The following is a 13,996-nucleotide window of genomic DNA, read 5'->3' as shown; positions in this document are numbered from 1 at the left end:
TATTCCTTATAAACGAACTAGTAAGTTCGTTTTATTCACTAGTAATACTCTGGGAATCAACGTAAGTTTTTAAATAATTAAATTTATTTTTGCACTACTTGACATACTCTTTTAATATTAGCCATACTGGAAACACTTGCGCGTTAACCTATTCTTAAATGAAATAATTCAAGAAAAATATATTCTAAGGAATCGCAAGGTTTCTTCATATATTAGGATTTATGAAGGGTATAAATTTTTGACTATAACAAATATGGAATTCTTGATTTCTGTAATTACAAGCAAAAACTCGCGAATTTGGTAAGATTCCATTTTTATAATTTAATCTACTTTTTGTCATATTTGACCTAAATCAGGATTCATTATGAGAATTCAAATTTAAATCCCACCTTTTAATATAAAAATATTCGAAAATTTTCTTTAAAATCACAGACTTGTTGTTAATTAAATTTTTACACTATAATTCGAAAATCAAAATACCCATGTTTTTTTCTTTAATATTTCGTTTGCTTCTTTAATAAATTGATTTTCAACCTAAAATAAGCAAACAAAAAAAAAATCATGATTCTCACATAAATCCTTCTTTATCCTTTTTGTTTACAAAAATATTTTTACGTATAATTACGGTGCATAACAAAATAAACAAAAGGAAATCTATTATCCTTAATATTCTTTAAGCGTCTGTTGAATTTTAACATATTGGCGATACACTATCATTGTTTGACTAAATTCTATTCTACCTTATTTTGTATTCAGGAGAACGTAAAATTTACTCAAAATTTAAATATTTTATAATGAAAATCACTCAAAGTTATTCTCTTTGTTATACAATAATTGTTGCATTTTTTTCCCTCTCTTTCATTCTCCTCTCCGAATAATTTCTCTTGAGTTGCATTCGGATCCGAAGGATAGTTTTCGACATTCAAATGATTGTACACAATAATTATGATTCAACTCAAAGGATTTTGAGTAATCACTCAAAATGTTATATGTAACAATAAATCAATTGCAAATATAAGTAACAACAGGAGTTTTTAGTAAAATAATGGCTATTAGACTCTTTTTGTTATATTATAACAGATGTAATTGTGAATTAACACATGTAAATATAATAACATTGTTGACGTATAAATAAAATAGAGAGAGTCGGGGATCTAGAAGAGCGTCTGGCTGTAATATGTTTTTATATAAATTTAATATTCAGTGACTTCATGTTAAAGTGAATACACAATATAACAAATGCATATAGATGTAAATGTACAGTACATAATTATGTATAAATAAAACAAAATTGAATGAGTATATAAAAACAAACCTGAAAATTATATCTAACCCGCCATATATGCAATTAAATTGTATTTGTATAAAACCTTTAATTGAGAAAACTTGTAAGAGCAGAGATTATTTTTTAGATATTTTATTATTGGTTTGAGTTGTTTGTGATTTAAGTCAGTAGCATGGAGTTCATACGTAAATAAAGAATGTATATCTGTCATATTTTGTATATACTATTATTATGAAAATGCATGTTGTCCTAAACTTATTAATAAAATTTGTTATGCTAATATCAATTAATTAAACTGGGGTAAGAGTATTAGAAATTGCTATGAAAAAACTGAGTGGCTATGGGTAAGCTGTAAAGCTTATAACATATAATTTTTTTCTAAAAGTTGTTTAATAATTTAACATATTATAGATTTCCTCAACCTTCAACAACTTAAAAAAATCATGTATAAAAATTAATAACAATCATAAAACAATTAAACCATTCCGGTTGTCTACATTTAAAAGTACAGTAAATTCATTCATTTTTATATATTTGCATATTATATTGCAAAATTAAGGTCTATTGCGTCTAACATTGTTTTCTTATGGAAAATTCACGTATACCAATACTAATCTATACACGTATACTAATGTTTATTTAAAAGGAAAATAACTTTAAAAAATTTGATATTCAAAATTTCACTCAAGTAATTTTGCTTATGGCTTTTGTAGAGATGTTGAGTTAAATATATTAGGAAAGGCATTTATATAATTTGAGTACAAAATGCTGTACTAGGTTAAGTTTTCGACGTTATAATAGAAATTTTCAAATTCTTTTCTTTCTTTGTTTTTTGAAATTTGGACATTTTATTTTTACTTATAATCTCGTGGCCTTGTGGTTGAGGGCTCTGTCTAAGTAAGAACCATTTGGACCAACCGAATTATTCTGTGCGCCTTGAAAATGTGAGTGTAAAAACTTTTTTTTAAAATATTTAGAATTTCAAAATATTTAGAATGTAAATTAGCTACCATGAAGTATGCCGGTTAATCCAACCTGTCAAACCATTGTACAAGAACCTCATGATTGCAGATATTATTTTGATATTTAACTGAACGTCCTTGGTAGAAAAGAAGCAATCTGTACAATATTGATAATGTTTGCTTCATTATTTTTTGAATTATCTGGGCATGAATATAATATAGATAAATACATGTCCATACCAAAGAAAACGCCTCTAAGTGGTTACAAACTCCGTACCAAAGTTAACATTATAAAGTGCAATGCGAAAATAAGTTAAAAAAAATTTTCAAATATTTTGACTTAAGAAAAATATTTTATTTTTTTCTTCTATATTATACGATATAGAGAGCAGGGAATGATTAAATTTTTTCATTCGAAGAAAATATTATGCCATCTATATTAATTTGAAGGAACTTTGAGTTGTAAAATTATAAAATTTTTAGGATATTTAATATTTGATTAAAGTTAACAAGAATTGTCAGAAATTAAAGAAAAAAATTGCTTCACAAGGAACAGGAAGACAATATTCTTTTATATTCCAAGTTTTCCTACATATCCCTTTTTTCCTACAAAAAACAATGTAGGAACGAAAAATTATTTAACGAAATTTCGATTAAAGGAAAAGAAGTTTATGTGAACTGAAAAGTTCATTTTATTTGTTCCTCTACTAAAGTTTTCTAATTACATGTACAATCGGATTCGATACTAAATTTCTTAAAAATATTATGTTGGCATCACTGTAGTACTAAATGAATTCTATGTTTTAAATTCGAACAAAATTCAATATAAATTCCTTTTTCTAGATTAGTTCCATGTACTTTTCATTCAGCAGTAGGAACAATTTGAAAATTAGTGTGATGTGAGTTTCATTTCTACTGTTTCAAATAAATTTTTGTTCGTGGAACAAATTTTACGATATCACTTAGTGCACACTCAAAAATTATTAAAATAATAAATATATTGGTTTGTGTTTGTAATAAAATTTTAAACAATAATTTCATGTCCGAATAAAATTGTTTATAACTTAAAAAAGATAACAATAATACCGAATTTTTCTGTAATAAGGTAGGAATTTCTAAAACCAAAACCATTGCTTTACTAGTTTTAATTTTTATCAAAAATTGTTGTTTTTGATTTGTGAAAATTTGTTCTCACACTACCCGAAAAAGAGATTAAGAATATTAAGCAGGTGAATCATTTTTTTTTGGAACTTTAAATCTAAATTAGAAGGAAGCTCATATTCGAAAGGTTTATGTGTATCTCGCTTGAAATTATTGAAAACAAGTGCGTTTAACTTTCTTTAACAAAAATATAAAGTCAACTGCAAATACCAAAATAAAAATCTTATCTAGCATTAAGATAAAATATTTTGTTAAGATAAGATTATTTAGAAAAAAAATTTTTCATACAGAGCATATCAGCGTAAAACCAATACTGTTTTAGTTATCGAACCGATTATATATAGAGAAGCGGTCTAAATTTGGAATAATTAAATTAAATTAAAAAAAAAATTTGAAAATGTTTTTAATAACAAAGAAAAACACATTTTTCATTTTAACACTTGGTAATGAATTTTAAATATTGTTTTTTTTTTTCTATTCAATTGTAATTGAATAAATAAAATTTAGTGGATAATATTAATAAAGTTGTTAAGGGAGTGTCATTGTATCCATTCATATTATTATTAAACCCCTACATGTGTAAAAATCCATACACATATTTACGAATCTAATTAGTATAATTAGTATACATATTAGTATTTATATTATTAGTATAAAGTATTGAATTTAAGAAAATTACTTAATTAGTATTTAAAATATTTGTGAATATTACACAAATACAATGTATGTTCTGATATTACATAAAAACAGTGCAGTTGAAAATTTCATTACATATAAGACTATGAGTCATAATTACAGGTGAAGATTGTGATTACTGAGTCACATTCCCTCATAACTAAAACAAGATAAGAAAGATACGGAATAATAAAATAGCAAAATAACAAAGTAAATTTTTTAACAGAATGTGTTTACATATTAATGTAGTTCAAATTGAAGGCGATAATTTACAATACTAAATTATTTGTTTTCATTAATTTTAATTCAAATTACATAATTGAAACAAATTAATTTTAGTTTTTAATTTTTTGTAACGAAACGTGAAATCAATTTCTGTATACGAGTAATAATGTAATAACAATATTGCATCCAGTGTTGGGACAAATTACAGCAAAAGAAAGACGGCATAGGAGTCGTTTTCATCCTAATCGTTCTTTTGCCAAAAATATATTACAGCTTGCTCTTTCGATGGATTATAATGTTCTTTTTCAAAGCTAACCTTCCACTTTATTTATTTCAAAATACCTAAGCTAAGTACATAATTAAAACAAATTAATTTTAGTTTTTAATTTTTTGTAACGAAACGTGAAATCAATTTCTGGCAAATTGGGACAAATTACAGCAAAAGAAAGACGGCATAGGAGTCGTTTTCATCCTAATCGTTCTTTTGCCAAAAATATATTACAGCTTGCTCTTTCGATGGATTATAATGTTCTTTTTCAAAGCTAACCTTCCACTTTATTTATTTCAAAATACCTAAGCTAAGTAAAAGCGAAATTTAAAATGGAAACACAGTGGCCTTAATAAATGTTACAATTTGTAAAACTAAGTAGAGATATGCCTGGTTAAATTATTTTAAACCAAATTATATAAAGTATTATGAAAATGATTGCAATTCACAATATCAAAATTCGGTTGAATTATCTATATTTTCATGCTAGAGATTATGGAAAGTAGTAAGCCTCTCAAAATACCCTTTAATCAAAAATAACAGGCAAATTCAAATATTTGTGTTCGTTGACTTAGTGATTAATTCTCACACTCTTCTCAGTATGGAATAATTTTTAATTGTGAATCATTATTACACCCCTGTATTTCACTGTGATAAAAAATTTCATATTTTTCACGCACGTTATCAGAACTTTTTGTTTGTTTACCATACTATTAAAATACTATGACAAATGTGATATGTGAATTTAAGCAAAATAAGTGTAACACAAGTTTATTAGGTACAATGAATTTAAACATGAAATTATGCACGTTAAATTAAAAATTACTGTCGATTACAATTCACATTGCTAGACACAATATTGAATTTTTTTAAGAAATTACCAAAATATAAAAATTTATTATTTTTACTTGCAGTACTACTGGCATGTTTCATTGAAGACAGTGAAGCTAAACGACGTGTTCTTAGAGGTCGAAGAACAATTACCCGAACATATAGTCGTAAGTTTTAAAATAAATCACAATAAAATTAGAATATTATTTTTATACTTATATATGAATTTGTTTATTTTAGGTGGGCTCGGTATTCCAGCATGGGCAATAATTTGTATTGTGGCCATATTACAAGTTTTATTAGGTGTTGGCCTTTATTTTGGTATGAGAAAATGGGTATTATTAATACCATCAAATCTACCATATCCTACAAATACATATGCACCAGCTAGACAAGAAGATGTTTAAAGAGAATTTTTTGAAGGAATTACGTTTATTTTTAATGTATATGACATAAAATTCAATTCCATTGAAATTTTTTTTAATTAAAAATTTGTTAATATAATAATTTAAAATTAATATACACTTTTTACATTTGTAGGTTATTCATAAAAATAAAATATGAAAAAATAAACCTCTCCATTTCCTTCATTCTTCTTTTCAAAGGAAACGCATCCAGAATCAACTTCAATATAAAATTTTAAGGAAGATTTAATACACCTTTCTGAAAATAGCTGGTTTAGATGGAATAGCTTTAATGCCTTGCCTTTAATTCTGATATTTTATGTAATATGGTTGTACTAAGCTGTTAAATATTTAAATTTTATGTTGGGTCTTAATTGTAAATTTAACGTGACCGTTATTTAACAATCAATTATACAATTACGCAAATATAGTCAAAAATATTTTTGATTGTCAATTCTTACATTCTATAAATAACATAATTTTACGTGAATATTTCAAACAAATTTCTGTCCAAATTGAAATTGCCTAAGAAAAGTTCTAACATATTGAGCTACGCAATAAATATTTTTTGAATCTGTCAATTACACACATATTTAGGAACAGTTTGAAATTGACGTTAACATATTGCGGAGCATTCCATTTTATATACTCGTCCGTTTATTTTACGTGCATTCCTTACTTGCGTAACATTTACTATCCTTGTTTGCGTAGCATTTTAAAATTTTGTAGCAATTTTATCAAAAAAATATATGGAATTGACAAACTTTGAAATAACAGCATGATTTTTCGCAAAGCTCAATTATTGTACGCATTAAATATACTGTTAAAATGATATATTGTAATGTAAGTATGTATATATTCTTATGTTTTCTATTCCTGTATAACATAAATAAATGTTGTATTGCGTAAAACAGTTTGCAATCTGTTATTAGTAGAAAATGTTATGTGTAATTAGTAGAAAAATGTATGATAAAAATATATATAAAAAGAAATAAGTTCGTAACAATGTGATCGGTTCGTTGTATAACCATTACTTAGAAAACTTAGGAAAAATATTATATGCTTCAAGTAATACATTACTGTTCGTTCAACTTGTGGTAGTAGTAGTACTAAGAAAGAGGACTCCACCTGGCAACCCATGCGAAGCCTTTACACTAGGCCAACAAAAAGTCCCATTAGTAACCCTCAAGTTAACATCCCACAGCCCCACTTACCACAATCCCAAAAATCATCTACCGATCATAAGTTAATCACCTGGACAAATCTCAAAAGACGAGCTAAACATTCCTTTCGGCAGGTTCTCCAGGTCATCGTAAAAGAAAACCCTCGCGATGACCTTCCTTTTCAACATCAGAGGTAGGCACAACTGCTCAACTTGTAAATTTGGAATAAATTAATTAGGCTGGACGAATATCATAAAGGCTTAGGCAATAGATGAATCAGCTCGATGCACTTAATTTTACACTTAACCAGATTTTTTATATTTAATTTTATAATTTTATACATTTTTACATGTACATAGTATACATATTAAATGTTATACATAACTACTGCATAATGCATTCATGTATGCAATGTACATATATGGCAATATAATTATTGTTATATTTGTGTAGTATATAAAATGAGATTTTCTTGTATATTTTTCATTAAAAATTTCTTTGTATAATTTCAGTAAATTTAAATTTAAAATTATATTATGTTGCTCATATGTTGGAACAGCAGCATAACTCAAGAAATGCAATTTCTAAATTCTTATATAAGCCCTTAAAAAATTTCTTATCAAACACCTTTTATCTAGCTTTGAAATTTTTTTCTCGCTATTGCTATAACGAGAAAAAAATTCAACTCCATAACTTTAAAATTCGCTTTTCTCAAATATGAAAATTTTGAGTTATTTCAATGTGACAGCTAACAGCTGATGTACGTTATATGCATATGGTTATTTATAATATAGCAACTAGTGAGAGTGTACTGACATGATAATGCTTTCAAACAACAAATACTAAAATTTCTAATTAGAACATCTTAATTACTCTCTGTAGACAGAATGAACTTTTAGTTTCTATTGTATTATAATTTTATATAATAAGTATAAATGTATGTATATATAATGAAATGAAAGTTTCATTCTCAGATTGCAGTTAAAATTATCCAAAGGTAAATTTTTAGATCAAAATTTCATTAAATATTTTTATTATGTGAAAATCTTTATCCCAAAGGTTATTTTGGAAAAATTAAAATGAAGAAAATTAATTTTTGGATAAAAATAAAATTAATACGAGTAAAAAAAACTTCAATATTTGAATTTTAAATAAGTAAAGGTAAAAGTTCTATTGACGTTGCACGGTTTGCAAATTAAATTGTTAAAAATTAAAAGAATTTTTTAGGCAGTACTCCTTTATTTGATTGAACTAAAAATTGCAGCGAAATTCGGTACTATGTTTGATTTCGTTTTATTGTTGCAACGATGATTAGTGTCTTCACAATAAATGGTAAATAATTGTAGCAATAAATTGTGCCACAAAAGGAGTTGATAGTGTTGCAACAATACTTTAGAAATATTTTTGTAGTTATACTGTAATTTAAATTAATTATTAATATTAATTTTAATATTAGAGCTAACTATTGTAACAGCATATAATTGGATTGTTAACACCCTGAATGTACGCTCTATCAGAAAATTCTGTTATATTAGGTTTTGTTATACAATTTCTATTCAAAGATGGGCCTATAATTATTAAGTATGTATTAGTTTTGTTTCTGTTTTTTAATAAAAATAAATAAAAATTAATTTGTGTTAACGAGATGCTTTCCTCAGCCCACTACATACGAGTACGTATTCAATATTGAGAGAACATCAAAACACTGGCAGAAATAATTTTGTTTTTCTCTTTTTTTTTTCGTAAAATACTTGTCCTCGTTAATGGTTAATTTGTGTTTATTTTCTCGACTATTAAAATTTAATAAAAACGTCAACCAATTGTAAATTTTTAACTGTTTGTCCACTTATATAATAGAACTGGAGGCATTACTTTCCTTTTCGAAATTTTAAATAACTCATAATAACAATTTAGAAAATCACAAAAGATAATTAAAAAAGTAGTCTGAATTTTTATTTTATCGCATTTTCATAATTAATTTTGTCCGAAAGACTAAACTTACAAAAAAAAAAATTATAAAAAAAAAAAATAAATTAATCTTGAAAAGAATTTCAATTTAATTTTTTTCGTTTTTTATTTTGTTTTCCTTAAAAATTTTTTTTTAATGAAGAAATATGGTTTAATATAGTGAAAAAATAAAAAAGAAAAAGAATCAGAGGAAAAAACATAATATTCCTAAAGTAAATAAGAGAAAAGGCGAAACAACATGAGCAAAAGGAAAAAGAAGAATTAAATAGAAATTTTAAAAAACAAGTGAAACAAGCAGTCGTTCGTCCCGTAACAGTGAATAAGTTTTAAACTTTATGCTGTCCTTTAATTCCTTAATCACTGAAGAGGCATAGCTCTGCCATATATTCGATTACAATACCTAGGATTTAATTTAGAATCTGTAAAATTTTCAAAATTAGCTCAATTCTCTTATATAGTTAATCATCCTCTGAAAGGATATCAGCTAAAACACGTTCTAAGAGTGACTTTAAGACTCAGTTTTTGAGAGTGACAAGAAAAAAATGCAAAAAAACTGCACATATGCAATTGATTCAGAAGACATGGCAAGTGATCTGAAATAATTCAAGTCTCTTACACAGGCAACTCTTAAAAGTTATCCCAAAAAAATTTATCATAGAAGAATTCTTTCAATTTATCTACGCTTTTCCGTCTTAATATACAAAAGTACTATTTAAACATCAAAACTGGGAGAATTTAAAGTGATTTGTAAAGAGTATAAAGACGAAGTTTGCCTCGATTTTGCAAAGGTATCCGTCCAAGCATTTTTCTCAAAAGAATTTAATTAAAAAAAATAAACCAACAATTTTAAAATGATAAACCATTTTTATTTTCTAAAATGGACTTATTAAAATTAAATTGGACTTGAAAAACAAAAAAAAACAAATATAATAAGCACAGAGAAAATAAATTGTTTTCGGAAAATGAAAGATAAATAGCTGTAAGCCTCCAGATAATATGAATAAATGAATATGTAACAATTGTCATAATAAATTAGAATGTGATGAATATTACATGTTTTAAAATAAATCAAAATACGAAACGATGTTAGAAATGTTTGAAAATAACAAAAAAAAAACCTTAAAAAGATGAAGTAAAAGTTCTCTTAAAATAGAATTTCAAGGACAAAGAAACTTTGATGACGGTTCTTTTTTTTTTGGAAAAAAAAATCCAGACGAAATATTTTTGGTAATGTCGATTGGCAGACTTATAAAATAAGAATAATTCTGCTTCTAGTTATAGTGATGTTTAAGAAGTTTTTAAGATCTTCATAGTTTTTGAGGGTCCGAAAAAATTTTTTATAGTTTAAAGTGAATTTTATAGTTTATAGTGAATTTTATAGAAAGAATTAAGACGTTGTCAAAGTTTGCAATTAATGCGATTTTTAATTTTACCCTTAAAATGATTTTAAGATTCATGGAGATTTCAGCAATTTTTTTGTTGTCCTTCATTTATAGCTGAAATGTACATAATTAAAGTCCACTTTTGTAGTACTTTCTTTTTCGTATTATATTTTATTTTTCAAAAATTCAGTTCGGTTGAGGCGCTCAAGAATTTCGAACACGGCAACACGTGTGGTGCGTAGGAACTCGAAAGTCATTTATGAAATTATTTTTCATATACAAGTTCTATAATATGAACCAGTTTCTTTTATTCTTGTTTCTGTTTCCTTTTTTGTTTTAAAAATTACATTTTTGTACTGTTTTATAGTTATTTGTGCATTAAGTGCTCTTCTACATAGAATTTATTAAGTTACTCTTTAATATTGCCATATTTTTAAGCTTTACTATTATTAACACTGATAATTTCTTTTTAGTTTTAAAGTAAAGTGTTATACAGACGTTTTTTAATAGAATATGCGAGCAGAATTGTATTTAAGCCAGTCGAATTGTAATGTTAATTTATACAAAGAAATAATTAAATTGTACAAATAATTTTTGGGATGACTGTATATACAAATAGAATATAGGAGTTTCAAATTATTCTTGAATTATTTAAAATTTTATTTAAATTTTAATTATTATAAATTTTTAATTCACTCTTATTTTCTCTTCATTGTCGATTGTAAAAATATTTTAAAATTGTTTTTACAATCAGCATACAATCGACGTCGAGTGTTTGAAAAGTCCTCTTGAAATTTGATCTAATATGTAAATTTGTACTGTATATACAGAATGATTCAATAAAAAGTACAATATTACATATCATCGTTTAGGATATCAAAAATGGGTAAAATTTTTATTTGGAACTAGTGGTTAAGTCTCAACGTTCTCCGTGATACAAGATTTTAAATGAATTTCCAATAGATTTCTACATGCCCAAGCTTTTTTGCTTATAACTTCCCTTTCAAAAGAGTTAAGAGTTTCAAGCAAACAGTTTCTGAAAGGTCTAGTAAAGATTTTGAAAACAATATATTGGTTGATTTTGTATATAATGTACTTTTGGAATACCAAGCATTCGAACTTTGGAAAATACCGGTTTTTTTCATTTTGTATCTTTTTAATTTTCTACATCTCCACAATTTCGTGTGAATTTTTAAGAAACGTTGAAATTTTTTTAACAGAATTTTGGTCACTTTCTTGAATTTTAATTTAAGTTAAAAAAATATGTTAAAAAACATTTTATGGTACAGCAGGTTAATACAAAAACCATTTCTACGTCAAGATTTTAGAGATCATAATAAAAGGGAGAAAATCAAAAAATTAATTTTAACAGTTTTTTTAACTTTTATTAATTTTAAATGCAGTAATTACCACCATAGTGATTTGACAATTAGTTCCAAATAAAAATTTTACCCATTTTTGAGGCTCAAACAATGGTATATAATATTGTACTCTTTACTGAATCACCCTGTATATGTATAAATTTTTTGTAACTTTAATCCTTAATCAATGACCTCTCATTGAAATAAGATTATATTTTTATTAAAATTAAATTAATGAACTTTTCAAAATATTAAAGTGGCAATAAAAAATTTACTCAAAAAACTTTTCGTTCGTTCGCGTTATTCAACCAATTTAGAACGTTTCCATTACTTGTTATACATTATACTTTATACAATAACGATTGCCGAAATTGAATATTTCGTTTTTTTCTTTCATCATCGATTTCCATTTTTTTTGTGGATAATTTTTCAGGAAAAAAAGAAGGATAGGTAATGAATTTTATGAATTATTGAAGAAGAAATCAAAATAATGTAATAAAGGATACTTGAAAGAAAAAGGATTTTTGAGCGGTCGAAAAAAATTATTTTTAAAAGTAAAAAATTTTTTTTTTTCGTATTCTTAATTCACGTTTCTTTTTTTCTTCTCTAAAGTTAAAAGAGTGGAAAAGATGTGCTATTCAATTATTTTCATTTTTTTCCTTAAGAATAATAAATAAATTCACTAGAATTTTTCCGGAAAAAAATTTGAATAATTTGTAATAATTTGTCAAATAGCTATGTAAAATTAATTTGAGACCTGTTTTGCCACCTAGTTCCTAAAAAAAGTGAATTTGAAAATAAGAAATAACATTTTAAGAGTATTAAAAAAATTGCATATATTCAGGGGCTTAAATAGAGTTGTGTAGAGAAATTATTTTTTATATGTATTTTTTTATAGGGTTTTTTTTATAGTTTCCTAATTATGGTTGTTCATATTAAAAAAAATGAAAATGACAATAGATTTTTACAAATTTTTAATTTTTAATCAACACATTGGAAAAAATAGAAAACTGTTATACAAAATCATATTCAATATAAATTGATTTAATTTTATATAACAATAACATAAGAGTGTTAAAACAAAATAAGGATCTTTTGTTTTACAAATCCTTTGGGAAATTATATTTGCATAGATACAGCCTAATTATGCCCATATCATAAAAATATTTAGACGAGAACATTTAAATCGAATTGACATTATAGCTGAGGCATACTAATTTGAAAACGACGCGACTATTTTAATTTTATTACTTTTATTATTTTTTGTCGAATTCAATCTCTTGCGATAAAAAAAATAAGGTTATTTAAAAAGAGATGGAAAAAACGATTTTACGGATTGATTCATATTCGATTATGAGAAGATTTCGGACCTATATATTGAATTTAATTGCTTTTAATTTTAAAAATTAATTTCGAATATATTGTATTTTTATCTATAAGAATTTTTAACTATAGGTATATCGATTGTGGTTAGAAAATTTTTATTCACTGTATGACTGTATCAGTCTTTGTAATATAAGCATTCTGAGAAAGCATTCTATGCCTTGCACTTAACCTATTTGTACCATGCGATCTCGGAAACTAATACACGTATGTCACTGAAACGTATACCACAGAAAAGAAAGCTGTTGGAAATAAGTATTTTTTTTGTTTTTGTCCTACATCGCTTCTTGGAGGAGCATAGGGCTGGTACACGATATTGTAAATAACCATGAACCAGTTTTTTACGTCATTGTTTACTAGGTAATTGACGAGCATACTGAAATTAGTATTGATGTAAAAAAAAACGCATTTTGAAAAATTTGCAAACAAAACAATTTTGAAATTGTTTTTTACAAAGAAACCATTCAACAATTTTTTATCACAAGACTTTTAAAGAACTGAATCTATGACTATTGCCTAAAAAAAATTTGACAGTGGAAAGAAAACCCTTTTATTTTTTAAAATATAGCTTTTAAAACAATTCTTGTCCTCTATTAAAATTATAAGGTGTTGTTAATGTCTAACTCGACAATTCAGGCGAAAAAATGTGAAGATGTGGAGGGAGGCGGTAGCGGTGGGTTAATAAGCTCACCAGAATAGACTAGTTTGTTCTTCCAACATTGAAGAAATTTAGGAATACAGTAAGTAAAGTAATAAACTCACTATAGCTATGCAAGAGTGATGAAAAAATGTGGTCTCTACTGACGCATAGTAGAAGGGATTTGAGGCTGTTTCCAGGTGTTCAAGTAGGCCATTACTTCTTGGAAAAAATAACAAGCACATTAAGAATAAGGACTTGTTGGGATGTCTGCAGGAACTATTGCAGTGG

The 13,996-nt window shown here is 25.7% G+C and overlaps 1 protein-coding gene across 1 annotated transcript; it reads left to right on the top strand.

Moving 5' to 3' along the window:
* Positions 1–3,717: 3,717 nt before the first annotated feature.
* On the top strand, positions 3,718–5,968 carry LOC129615826 (uncharacterized). The gene is made up of 3 exons (XM_055531207.1): positions 3,718–3,851; positions 5,491–5,574; positions 5,648–5,968. The coding sequence occupies exons 1-3, from the start codon at positions 3,806–3,808 to the stop codon at positions 5,812–5,814; spliced, it is 297 nt and encodes a 98-aa protein (XP_055387182.1). The 5' UTR covers positions 3,718–3,805; the 3' UTR covers positions 5,815–5,968.
* The last annotated feature ends 8,028 nt before the right edge of the window (positions 5,969–13,996 follow it).

This window comes from Condylostylus longicornis, unplaced genomic scaffold (genome assembly GCF_029603195.1).
Source record: "Condylostylus longicornis isolate FDR11 unplaced genomic scaffold, ASM2960319v2 ptg000148l, whole genome shotgun sequence".
In the NCBI taxonomy this organism is placed as follows: domain Eukaryota; kingdom Metazoa; phylum Arthropoda; class Insecta; order Diptera; family Dolichopodidae; genus Condylostylus; species Condylostylus longicornis.
This window is presented reverse-complemented; position numbering and strand designations above follow the sequence as displayed.

What these genes read in the sequence shown, in the direction of transcription:
- LOC129615826 (XM_055531207.1), top strand. Translation starts at nt 3,806, where the DNA reads ATGTTTTTAATAACAAAGAAAAACACATTTTTCATTTTAACACTTG. An exon ending in ATTTTTCATTTTAACACTTG is followed by an intron (nt 3,852 to 5,490) that starts GTAATGAATTTT and finishes TTTTACTTGCAG; the next exon opens with TACTACTGGCATGTTTCATT. An exon ending in AATTACCCGAACATATAGTC is followed by an intron (nt 5,575 to 5,647) that starts GTAAGTTTTAAA and finishes TGTTTATTTTAG; the next exon opens with GTGGGCTCGGTATTCCAGCA.